We start from the raw sequence: 12,646 nt of genomic DNA on the forward strand, positions 1-12,646 counted from the left end.
TGTCTGGTTCTTGTTGCATGGAGGAGATCCTGCTGGTCCACTAGATGAGGTGGGCTCGCGCCAATCAAGAGCAAGCGTTAGAATTCTGCAGTCCCAGTGGTCAGTTGAGAGCCACCCTTGAACAGGTCAGAAGACACCAGGCTCTCTCTCGAGCTGGGCCTGTTCAGGGACTGCAGGCAAGGCTGGGCGGTACGAAGCTGAGAACTACCTGCTAACAACCATGTCAGCACCGATAAAGTTTCCATTTCGGCCCAGAGGAAGTCAGCCCAGAGAGGACACAACCCCAAAAAGGGGGCTTCGACGCTATCTGTTGGAATTGAAAGAGAGCAATAAAGAGTTCTGGCTGTCGGGACACGCCCTGTTCAAGCTTCTGACTTTGGTATACTGGAGTGGAGTCGATATGTTGTTGGGATTGGAGAGGTCCTCAGAAGTAGGGGAGAGTGCTTGCAGCAGCTCAGGTGTATCTATTTTTCCACCCAGGGCTGCATGGTCTCTGCACTAGACTACTTTGAATCAATGCGCCCACATCCCGTCCTGATCCTGCTCATCTGTATGGAAGCGGCAATCTGCATATTCTTCATCTTCCTTAACACCTTAGCCATCAACAGATACATTCTCTTCGTCTTCTGGCCTATGGCGGTAAGTAAAGACTGTGGGGGATGGGGGTGATGTGGGTCACATTCTAACAACTGGAAAAAAAGACAACCTCACCTCCTCTACCGGTGCTCAGGGCTGGGAAGCTGGGTTGGAGGGGGAAAGCCAGGCAGGAGATGCTCCCAAAAATGTAACTATGCTGGGTCAAAGAGAGAAGAACCAAAGGCTTTGCTGTCCTCGGAAATAGGAAAGGTGAGCCGGGCGTGGTAGGCCACGCCTTTAATCCCAGCACTAGGGAGGCATAGGCAGGCAGATTTCTTAGTTTGATGCCAGCCTGGTCTACAGAGTGAGTTCCAGGACAGCCAGGGCTACACAGAGAAACCCTATCTCAAAAAACCAATAAATAAATAAATAAATAAATAAATAAATAGAAATAGGGAAGGCATAACAACCAGCCATTTCTGATAATGCTGGCATATGTCTTATTGCAATATCAATCTAGGATTCAAAAAAAAAAAAAAAGAAAGAAAGAAAAAGAAAAAAAAGAAAAAGGAAAACCAGACTCTGCATAAACCAGTACAGTAAAATGAAGCAAATATCAATCATGTGGGAGAAAAAAGTGTCAGGTCTCTTAATATAAAGAATTCGTCAGAAGCATAGCTTACTGTATTAGTTAGGGTTTTACTGCTGTGAACAGACACCATGACCAAGGCAAGTCTTATAAAAAACAACATTTAATTGGGGCTGGCTTACAGGTTCAGAGGTTCAGTCCATTATCATCAAGGTGGGAGCATGGCAGTATCCAGGCAGGCATGGCACAGGCAGAGCTGAGAGTTCTATGTCTTCATCCAAAGGCTGCTAGTGGAAGACTGACTTCCAGGTAATTAGGGTGAGGATCTTATGCCCACACCCACAGTGACACACCCATTCCACCATGTCACACCTATTCCAATGGTGCCACTCTCTGGTCCAAGGATATACAAACCATCACACTTACCTAAAATAGTCATCCAATGGGTGAGGCTAAGCTAGGTAATCTCAATGCTCATTTCTCTGTTCTCTTATCTGTACCACAGGAAACAGCAACAATTTCTAGTGAGACTGACTACATGTAAACTCTTGTCATTGTGTCTTAGGACTCAGGACCTGAATTCCCTCACATCACTTATGGAATCTTTGAGTATAACTCCTTAACTCCATCCTAGCCAATGAACACATCATGTTCCAACTCACCTTGTTCATTTACAACTCACCCTTGGGTGTTACCCAACTATGACACAGAAAGGGGCGGGGGAAGACATTCAAACATGATGGAATATGCTTCTGTTAGCCATAACCACCTATCTATCCTACCCTCTTATTAAAAGCTATTAGTGTCCAGGGATCCATCAGTCCTCAGGAAGACCACCAGTACAGGAGGAAGGAGAAGAGAATGCAAATGAGAACCTTTGAAAGCAGAACGCATAGAAGACAAAGTGAAAAAAGATGGAGCCTGTGTGCTAAGTGAAGGAGCTGAGGAGATTTCCTTCAGCTTAGTAAAAAGCAAAGCCCATCAGTCTGTGCACGTCAGTCCTACTATACGTACCCACAAATAGTGTGGAAATGTAACCAATATGGCTTTAAGTAAATAGTTAAACTGGGAGAAAGGAAGGAAGAAAGGAAGGAAGGAGGGTAGAAAGGAAGGAATGGAAGTGTAGGAGGAATGGAAGAAGGGAGGGAGGAGAGGAGAGGAGGAGGAGGAGGAGAAAGAAGAGGGGGGTATCGAGGGAGGATGTAAGGGTTCTAGAGATGGTAAACAAGAGCAGTGATCAATAACCTATAGATTTGGTATAGACTCCTGAGGTACCATCTTGGAACTTGAGATATGGATTTTCAAATACTCTCAAGTGAGGAGGTAAAGGCCTGTCTTAGTGTGGGTTTCTAATGCTGAGACAAAACATAAACAAGGCAACCTGTGGAGGACCAGGGTTTTCTCAGTTTATGCTTCCCCATCCCAGTTCATCATCAAGGAAAGTCAGGACAGGAACTCACACAGGGCAGGGATCTGGAGGCAGGCGTTGATGCAGAGGCCATGGAGGAGCTTGCTTGCTTGCTTCTGTAAAGAACCAGGACACCACCCCAAGAATGGCACCACCCACAATGGGCTGGGCCCTTCCCAAAAGATCACTGATTAAGAAAATGCCATAGAGTTTCTCAGTTGAAGCTCTGTGATCACTCCAGCTTGTATCAAGTTGACATAAAACCAGCCAGTACGTAGCCTTAAGTAAATCCAAAGCCAATGCCAAAGCCAAGCAGAGACTTAGGAAATTAAAGCAGCACCCCCAGAATCCTGCATCTGTGAGAAAGATGGAGAAGGTAGACAGAACATTGTGCCAGCACAAGGAAGAAAGAAACATGGCTCTGTACCTGGCCTGTGGTAGTGGGGTGGGGAGGGTTCTCTTTGAGAATTGGAAAGCTAAAGTTTTTCCCTTACATAGATTTGGGCTCTTTGTTTTGTTTTGTGATTTGTTTTTCAAGACAGGGTTTCTCTGTGCAGCCCTGGCTGTTCTGGAACTCACTCTGTAGACCAGGCTGGCTTGATCTCTTCCTCTATCCTTCTCTGTCTCCTAAGTGGTTTAGAATTTGAATTTTTGCTGCCCAGAGCCTAGAAATCTCATGCCTTGTGCTGATGATATTTGATTTACATCTTAAGAATTCATAAAACAGGGCTGGAGAGATGGCTCAGCAGTTAAGAACACTGACTGCTCTTCCAAAGGTCCTGAGTTCCAATCCCAGCAACCACATGGTGGCTCACTACTACCTGTAATGAGATCTGACGCCCTCTTCTGGTGTGCTTGAAGACAGCTACAGTGTATATAATAAATATATATAATAATATATAATAAATATATATTAAATATATTTATATATAATAAATCTAAAACCTCATAAAAAATTAAAATTGCAGAACCACAGCCAAAGCACAAAGAAATTTGTGATATACTCAACCGTTTAAAACTTCCCCAAACTAAGAATCAAATTTGCCAAACATAGGTGGTGTTTGATAGTATATGTCCATAATCCTAACACTCAAAATCAAGACAGGAAGACCAAGTTCAAGGCTATCCTGGAATTGTGCATTAAAAAATAAATAAATAAAGAAGGGCTGGTGAGATGGCTCAGTGGCTAAGAGCACTGGCTGCTCTTCCAGAGGTCATGAGTTAAATTTCCAGCAACCTCATGGTGGCTCACAACCATCTATAGGGGGAATCTGATGCCCTCTTCAGGCAGGCACACATATATGCAACAGAGCACTCATACATTAAATAAATAAATAAAATAAAATAATAAAAAAATTTATCTTTTAAAAAATGCAACAAGTTGGAAGATTAGAATTCTGACCCTTCAAGATTATAGATGAGGTGAGGTGTCAGAAAATAATCAATGCTGTTTAAATAACTGCAGAGAAAAAAAATAAGGGTCTGACACCGGGCAGTGGCAGTGGCACATGCCTTTAATCCCAGCCTTGAGGGTTCAGATGCATGCAGATGTCTGAACTTGAGGTCAGCCTTGTCTGGAGAGAGAGTTCCAGGAGATCCAGGGATACACAGAGAAACCCAGTTTTAAAAAACAAAAACAAGAACAAGAAAGGAAGGTTGACAGCCAGCCTTGGTCACATACCAAGTTTTGAGACTAGCCTAGGCTATACTGTTACTGGTGGTGAAGGTATATGGCTAAGGTGTTTTTAGATGCTTGATCTTTTACTCAAGCCAACGGAGACTGCAAAGTAAGGAGTAATCTCTATTCAAAGTGAACCCATTGAGCAGGGACATACACTTTCAAGACTGACAGCAGGGAAGGTTATCAAGACCCCAGTTACTCCTTGGAGTTTCTTTCAGTTATCATTTGAGACTTCCTTTATGAGGTTCAAATGCAAGGGGATTTGGGGTGCAAAGGGAGTAATTTGGGTGGGTCTCTAGTTTGACTAATAGGCTTGGATTATGAAAGCACTTGCTCACAAATGCATCACAAATGTCCCTTCCCACAATGCATCTGATTGTAATCACATGCGACCTCAATTATGCATACTCATTAGATGGGAAATATGAGATTCTTGCTAAAATTTTCTCTTGCACACTGAGTTTTGGCTTATTGCACACGCAACCAAAAAAGGATTTAGGCCAGATCAGCCCTCCTACCTTCCATATCCTGCTCCATCATACTGGATGAGTTTCAGTAGAAATTGTCCAAGTCGGGCTGGTGAGGTGGCTCAACAGTTAAGAGCACTGATTGCTCTTCCAGAGCTCCTGATTTCAATTCCCAGCAACCACATGGTGGCTTAAAACCATCTGTAAGGGGATCTGATACCCCCTTCTGGTGTGTCTGAATACTCATATACATAAAATAAATAGATCTTTAAAAACAAAACAAAACAAACAAAGAAAAAGAAAATTTCCAAGTCATTAATAATGAAGGAGAAACTTATTCCATTAGCATTTGATTCAGAGGGTAGTTTGAGGTTGCTAACAGGTTTGTAGGGGCTTTGTTCAGAGAGGACTAATATATGCATCCTACATGCAAATGAGTCTTACAATATTAAATACATTATTAAAAGAGGGATGTATGGGGTTAGTGAGATGGCTCAGTCGTTAGCTCAATGGGTAAGAGCAGAGGACCAGGGTTGGATTCCCAGCACGTGGCAGTTCACAGCCATATTTAACTCTAGTTCCAGGGCGGTTGGCACCTTTTTTCTGGACCCTGCAGGCACCAGGCATGCACACAGTACACAGACATACAGGCAAAACATGCACATAAAATAGAATAAGTTTTTTTTTAAAAACCCCACAGAATAGGAATATATGCATACTCCAAATCAGAATGTGCCCCAGGTTGCTGGATCATTACCTATGCATGCCTGTCTCAACATGAGACCCTGTCTCAAAAGGAAAAATAAAAGCAAGTGTTTGTATGAAGGAAATAGCAAGAGAAAATAAAACAGGGGATTAAAGATATGCCCGAGGCACTGGATCTGAGAATATGCCTAACATGTTCAGATCAGTGTGTTTGATCCTCAGCACTGCATGCACTGGACGCAGCTGTGTATTTCTATAATCTTAGCACTCAGAGGGGAAGCAGGGAGATCAAAAACCAAGCTCATCCTTGCCTACACAAGGATTTTGAAGCTAGCCAGGGAGACGTGGGACCCTATCTGTATGATAGGGATTCAACCTTGAAAGCAGACGTTAGAATACAAACGAACAGAGGCCTTCCTCGTATTTAAAATAGAGACTAAAATGTTCAACAAAATGTTAGCTCACCAAGTCAAGCAGCCCATCAGAGCAACATAGCGCAGAAGAGCATCATCCAGGTTAGGGATGCAAAGATGGGTTTTGTCTTCAAAGTCTATCAATACACTTTTACTCCACTGTATTTACAACAAAACTATCTATCATCAGTCGCAGGGAAACTATTTGGTAATGATCAATAATAGGGCTGGAGAGATGGCTCAGTGTTAAGAGCACTGACTGTTCTTCCAGAGGTCCTGAGTTAAACTCTCAGCAACCACATGGTGGCTCACAACCATCTGTAATGGGATCTGATGCCCTCTCTGGTGTGTCTGAAGAGAGTAATGATGTGCTCATATATACATAAAATAAATGAATGCATCTAAAAGAAAAATCAATTAAAATCCTAACAAACTAGGCATCAAGGACACATCTGATGTTAATAAGAGGTGTCTACCCAACACTGCATTTCTTGGTGAAGCCTTTGTTTAGAAATCCTGCTGCTTCTGTCTCCTATGGAACTGAAATCTGAGAATAATGTGACAAGAAAATCCAGGTGTGTACAGATTGGGGCAGAGAAACAGGGATTGCTCCCATGTAACCTGAGTCTCTTCAGAGAAAACACAGAGAACTCTGCAGCCACAATTATCTGAATGAATATTAAGGTTTCCAGGGCCCAAACAGCAGTGCTCCTGCGTGCTACCAGAGAACAGTGAGAAAATGTGACCTTAACACCATTCAGGGTCTACCGTGTGTCTGAGAATAAACCTGCTGAAAGACAAGTTCAGCTTCGTGGCAAGATAATGAAATCTGGTGAGTGGATATCAAGGGAACACCCTTGGCATTTGGGAAACATGCTGCAATCCCAGGTGTGAAGTTATTAGCATAGAGATGTCAGAAACAACTGCCAAAGGGTGAACTCTGGTGCATAGATGGGACTGAGGAAGGCGCTACACTCTTGAATTCACAATGGCTGTGCTCCTGTACACACGATCTGGCCCATGAACCCCCTCCATGGAAGGTTCAGGGGCTCACGTGCTGACCTAAAAGATTTATTGACACAGAAAGGGCAGACGTTTTCCTCGGTGTGTAGCCACTGGTAAGATGCCTTGCTTCTGTATACAAATCCCCACCCATGCTCCCAAGACAACCACAGTGAAACTCACTGAGGCACAGGCGTGCATAAGCACATGAACATACACACACACACACACACACACACACACACACACACACACACACACACGAAGGAGGAGCAGGTGGGGATAGTTGGGAAGAGCAGGGTATCCAGAGTAGGAAGCACAAAAGAGAAGGCGACAGACAGGGAGAAGAGCCTGGAACACAATGGAAATACTTTATATACATTATGAAAATACAATGAAACCATAGTTATGTATAACCAACATGAGCTAATAAAAACATTACAAATAAAATTCTCCGGAAGAATTCTTTATTCTTTGGAAGAATAAAATTTGGAAGAATGGATTTGCTCAGTCAGATATCTGATTCATCACAAAGTTTTGGTACTAGCTTCAAATTAACAAATGGAATTGTCACAAGTCGAATGTGTTCTCTGTAAATTCATATCCTGAGACTGGGCCTTTGAGAAAGCAATGAAGAGAAGAGAGAGAACTTAAGGTTGGGACCTTGGTAGAAAATGAATATTGGTATCATTACAAGAAGAGACAGTAACGTCTTCTCTGGCTTGCCCATCACCCACCCACCTTCTCATTTCTCCAATGAAGGGCCATATGAAGATAGAGAGGGAATGGCAGCTGTCTCCAGCCAGGGAGAGTACTCTCAGCAGAAACCAGATTTTCTGGTCCATCAATCTTGTTCTCCAGCCCCAAGAACTCTGAGAGGATGAACATGTGTTGTTTGAGCTACCCAGCATTTTATAATGGTGTGCTGAGCAGACTAATGCAGAAGTGAACCAGAGAATCCAGAATTCTCCATATCCTGTGACCTGTATATGACAGAGGCAGCATTGAAGACTGGGACAGGACCCAGAGACATGGTTAAGTAGGGTGGAGCACTGGGTACTCTGGCAGGGGAGCTGGGTTAGGGTCCCAGCACCCAGGCAGCTCACAAGCTGCAGTAAGTCTAATTCCCATGAAGTCAGTGTTCTCTTCTGGCTTCCTTGGGCACTGAATCAGATTGGTTATGACTACATACACACAGGTGTAGCAGTCTGCATATGCTTGGTGCAGGGAGTGGCACTATTTGGAGATGTGGCCTCCTTGGAGTGAGTGAGGCCTTGTTGAAGGAAGTACATTACTGGGGGTGGGGGTGGGCTTGAAGCGCTTACTCCTAGCTGATTGAGGATGCAGTCTCAATCAGTCTTCTAGCAGCCTTCAGATGAAGATGTAGAACTCCCTCACCAGGCCTGCCTGGATGCTGCCATGCTCCCACCTTGATGATAATAGACTGAGCCTCTAAACTTATAAGCCACACCCAATTAAATGTTGTCCTTATAAGAGTTGCTTTGATCGTGGTGTCTGTTCATAGGAATAAAACCCTAACTAAGACAACAGGCAATGCAGTCATATACATAAAAACAAAAACTAGCAAACAAAACCCTTTTTCTTTTAAAATATAGTCAGACAGAATATTTAAAGAGTACCTAGGAGTATTGGCAGAGAGACTATACGTCCCACTAAAATTAAAAACGAATAAAAATTTAGACCTTCTTTAAAAGCAAGTAATAGAAAATGGGACAATGGGTACAAATACATAGACATTTGTTTGTTTTTTTAAATTCTCTTTATTATTTTATCACCACCCTCACATTCTGTGTTGGGAGAGGAAAGGTTGTATGCAGTAAAGGAGGGGCAAATCCCCAAGGAACGCAAAGGAAAAGAGTTGATGAAGGAGGAAGCCATCGGAGACGGTGGTCCAGGGCTGAAGACAGGGCTGCAAGGCTCCCAGTGTTAGGTCAGAGAGAAGGAAGCTCCTGCGCAAGACTGCTCATGAAAGCCCCTGAGAGGAGAGAACAGAAATGAGGAGGGGAGGAACCCAACAGAGGTGCCACCAAGCGGCCTGGCTCTGCATTTACTTATGTGATTATTAAGGGGCACCGGATACCTGATTATGCAGACAAGATGGCGGCTCGTGTCTCCTGAGTGCCGAGCCAGTTTAGCCTTTGTGCTCCACTCACAGAAGCCAGCAGGGAATCACTGGTTGATCTGCCTGGTCAGGAGCATATTTGCCTTTATATATTTTATATTAAATGATCAGAGAGAGGGAGGCATTTGAAAATGGTTCCGTGGAGGAAGACACTGCTGTTTCCAGGTGGATGAGCACAGCTATCTAAGACCAGCTTCTCTCTCCCACTTTTAGGATATCTTCAACAGCCTGTTCTCCTGTGTGTTCCTCGGAGGTGGCATATACTTTGCTTTCAAGGCTAGACGATTATTGCCAAAGCCCTACTTAACTGCTATGGTAAGGTGTTTTCTGCTGAGCTGTGGATTTCCTCAAATCACTGGGTCAGGGGCCAGGAGGGAGCTGATCGTGTAGAGCGCTTGCCTTGCTTGATCTATGGCACTGTAAAAACCTACTGTAGTGTCTCATGCCTATCTATAATGTTGGCACTCAGGAGGTAGAAGCAGAGGACCAGAAGTTCAAAACCACCCTTGGTTCAAAAGTGAGTTTAAGGCCAGCCTGGGGTATTTGATACCATGTCTCAAATGAACAAATAAATAAAACTTGGAGGCATAGAAAACTGCAGAAGTTAGTAAATGTTTTTAATGATCAAGACACAGTTTGAAAAAAAAAATAGGTGGTGTTTAGGAAATTAGTCAAGTTACCTTTGACCTCCAAGTATGTCAAAAGAAAAGAAGAAAGAAAACAGATGTGGGGCCAGTGGGCATGAAACCAGAGATAGCAGACCTAGGGTCCAGGATCAGGAAGTTTGAGGGGTACACTGTGCATCACCTCTGATAAAAGACAAGGGAGGGCATCTGTGCCTTCCTTGTAGGTACAAACCCCAAATAATGAACTGCCCTTTGTTCTCCTAGATCCTCATGGGCGCTGCTGCGATCTGTTGTTTCATCGACATGTTACTTCAATTCCAACACTTCAGAGGCCTTAGGTTAAGGAAGTATGTGTACAAATTTACATTTTAGCAGGTTGTGTTACCATAGTTGATGGAAAAAGACACTTGCATTTCCATTGTACAAGTGATTTGATCAATTGGACACAGACATACACCTGTGAAATTATCCATTATAAGCAGGATAATCAATACAGCCATGCATAGCAAACTTTCTTAGGTATGGGCTGATTGCTTATATACAGCAGTCCCATGAAATGATGCCACCTGGTGATATTAGCGCCATCATAGTATCTGTATTTTTTTTTAATTTTTTTTATTAGGTATTTTCCTTAATTACATTTCCAATGCTATCCAAAAAGTCCCCAATACACTCCCCCCCACCAGTCCCCTACTCACCCACTCCCACTTTTTGGCCCTGGCATTCCCCTGTATTGGGGCATATAAAGTTGGCAAGTCCAATGGGCCTCTCTTTCCAGTGATGGCCGACTAGGCCATCTTTTGTAGTATCTGTATTTTTATGATAATTTGCACGACAAAATCACTCACCGTATTTCCCAGAGTGGATCTGTTTGTTAAGTGGCACATGATTGGCACCCAAACCCCTAAAATGTTCCTCATGGTCACGGTAATCCCTTCTTCCTGCCTACTCTAGCCCCAGGGGTCCACTCGTGCTCTCTGTAGCTATATTTTCTATAAAATTTAGTTGTGTTTTGTATAAATATAGCTTTTTCTGTAACTGCAGATGACCTTTTATTTCCTAGAATTTTCTATAAATAGCATAATGTATATTCATCTTGTCATCTTTCATTCATCATAATTATTTTGAGAGTCATTGATGTCATATGTCAATAGTATATCCATATTAATACTGCAGATTTTTTGTTCCTAACATTCCATTGTGTGGATAGACCTGTTCCCCTGCCTTTCGTGCATGTATGCACTTGAGTATGTGTGTGTGTGTGTGTGTGTGTGTGTACATGCATATATGTATGTTTTTGTGTGTGGGTTTCTACATATATGTATGTGGTATATGTATGCATGTGCATGTCCATGTGTTTCTGGGGATTAACAAAGGCCATCACATGTGCTAAGTTAGTGACCTCTCACACCAATCATTGAGCTGCATCCCAGCTCTGATCACGTGCTCTTTATCCATGCACTTCTGGGTGTCATTTAGGTTGTTTCTAGACTTCAGCTGTCCCTTAATTCTAATGGCAATGTGTTTAGTAAGAGGACTTACATGAAAATGCACACAGGTTTATTTTTTCTGACAATGTTTCTAACCATCTCCTCCTCCTCTCCTAGTCCCACCCTCCCCTTTATCTTTCCCCTCGCGGCAACATTCAACTGAAGTTCAATAGGAGATTGCAGATTACTAAGAGTTAAGGAATTATGAGGGAGTGGATGATGAAGAATTCTAGGCAGCCAGGATGCAGATGTTTTTGAGAAGCAGCAAGAAGCAGAAAACAAACCAACAAACAAGCAGAACAGAATAGGATTTGTCTGAGGAAGAGATGAAAGGAAAGGGTTTTGGGAGGAGTGTTTTACAGAAGACAACCTAGATGTCTTAGAGGAAGACGAAGAGATGAGCTGGCCGAGGAGGGCAGACTGAGAGAGAGAGGAGACAATTGTAGGGGACAGACCTGAGAGCACAGTGCAGTGATTAGCTGCACTTGAACAGGCCGCCTAGTCCTCTAAACCACAAGCAGGACTCAGTACTCACGTTAGCCATGCCTCTCCTGTCTACAATGTATGACAGAAATCTTATTGGTTTTAGACCTCACTTGGGGGCTAGGGATATGTGTAACTCATGGTACAGCACTCATACCTGAGACCCTGGATCCAATCCCCAGTACCACACAGGCACCCAATCTCCCCATAGTAACTAAACCCATTGTATGATCAATGACTAAGTCCTTGTTTTCTTCTTCTAGATGGTAACTGTGGCATCTATGACCCTTTTCATCGTGGGACAAGCCCCTGAACCATATATCGTCATCACTGGGTTTGAAGTCACCATTATTTTCTGTTTCGTAGTCGTGTATATGTGCAGACATGACAAGATAATGAGATCTTTCTTTTGGCCTTTGCTTGTAAGTGATGAACTTCAACCTTAAACCTTAACTACATTTCCTGTCATAGGAAGATACTGTAGTCAATGACTTGGTTCTCCTAAATCTTTAAGGTAATCACTGCTCACTGATAATCAATCCAAGCTTGGGGAATGCTCTCAGGGATTCAGGATACCCACAGAACATAAATTCTCTTTACTCTATCTACCAGTAGGTATGGCTGACTTTTCTCTTAACTATAAATGTTATGAAATATAATCTGGTGGCCAGCCGGGGTACCTGGAGGACCCATGCCAAGGTGTGCAACTGAGAAATAAACACCATGAAACAGACCTGGTATAAAGGAGGATTATTTGTGGGAATGGAGGGGAAGGAAGACCTGAAGAAAGGGCAGCGGCTGGCAGAAGGGAGCAGAGAAGTGGGGACAGAAACAGAAGAAGAGAGACTGACCAGGAACACATGGGAAGAGAGAGACATGGGACGAAAGAGAAGGAGGGAGGGAGGCAGGGAGGGAGGGAGGGAGAGAGAGAGAGAGAGAGAGAGAGAGAGAGAGAGAGAGAGAGAGAGAGAGAGAGAGAGAGAGAGGAAGAAGCAGGAGGAGGAGGATAAGGAGAGAGGAAGAAGGAGGAGGAGAGAGAGAGCAAGGGAAGAAGGCAGAGGAG

The 12,646-nt window shown here is 43.4% G+C and overlaps 1 protein-coding gene across 1 annotated transcript; it reads left to right on the forward strand.

Annotated features, from left to right (window-relative positions):
• Positions 1–78: 78 nt before the first annotated feature.
• LOC110299995 (CKLF-like MARVEL transmembrane domain-containing protein 2A) lies at positions 79–11,911 on the forward strand. Its single transcript, XM_021170010.3, has 5 exons — positions 79–379; positions 481–639; positions 9,198–9,299; positions 9,875–9,957; positions 11,847–11,911. The coding sequence occupies exons 1-5, from the start codon at positions 221–223 to the stop codon at positions 11,851–11,853; spliced, it is 510 nt and encodes a 169-aa protein (XP_021025669.1). The 5' UTR covers positions 79–220; the 3' UTR covers positions 11,854–11,911.
• Positions 11,912–12,646: the final 735 nt, after the last annotated feature.

Source organism: Mus caroli, unplaced genomic scaffold (assembly GCF_978045245.1).
Source record: "Mus caroli unplaced genomic scaffold, Mus_caroli_1 scaffold_10, whole genome shotgun sequence".
Lineage (NCBI taxonomy): Eukaryota > Metazoa > Chordata > Mammalia > Rodentia > Muridae > Mus > Mus caroli.

Excerpts from the sequence above, each read along its gene's own strand:
- LOC110299995 (XM_021170010.3), top strand. The coding sequence starts at position 221 with ATGTCAGCACCGATAAAGTTTCCATTTCGGCCCAGAGGAAGTCAGCCC. Across the intron at positions 380-480 it reads TGTTCAAGCTTCTGACTTTG|GGCTGCATGGTCTCTGCACT; the intron begins GTATACTGGAGT and ends TTTTCCACCCAG. Across the intron at positions 9,300-9,874 it reads AGCCCTACTTAACTGCTATG|ATCCTCATGGGCGCTGCTGC; the intron begins GTAAGGTGTTTT and ends TTGTTCTCCTAG.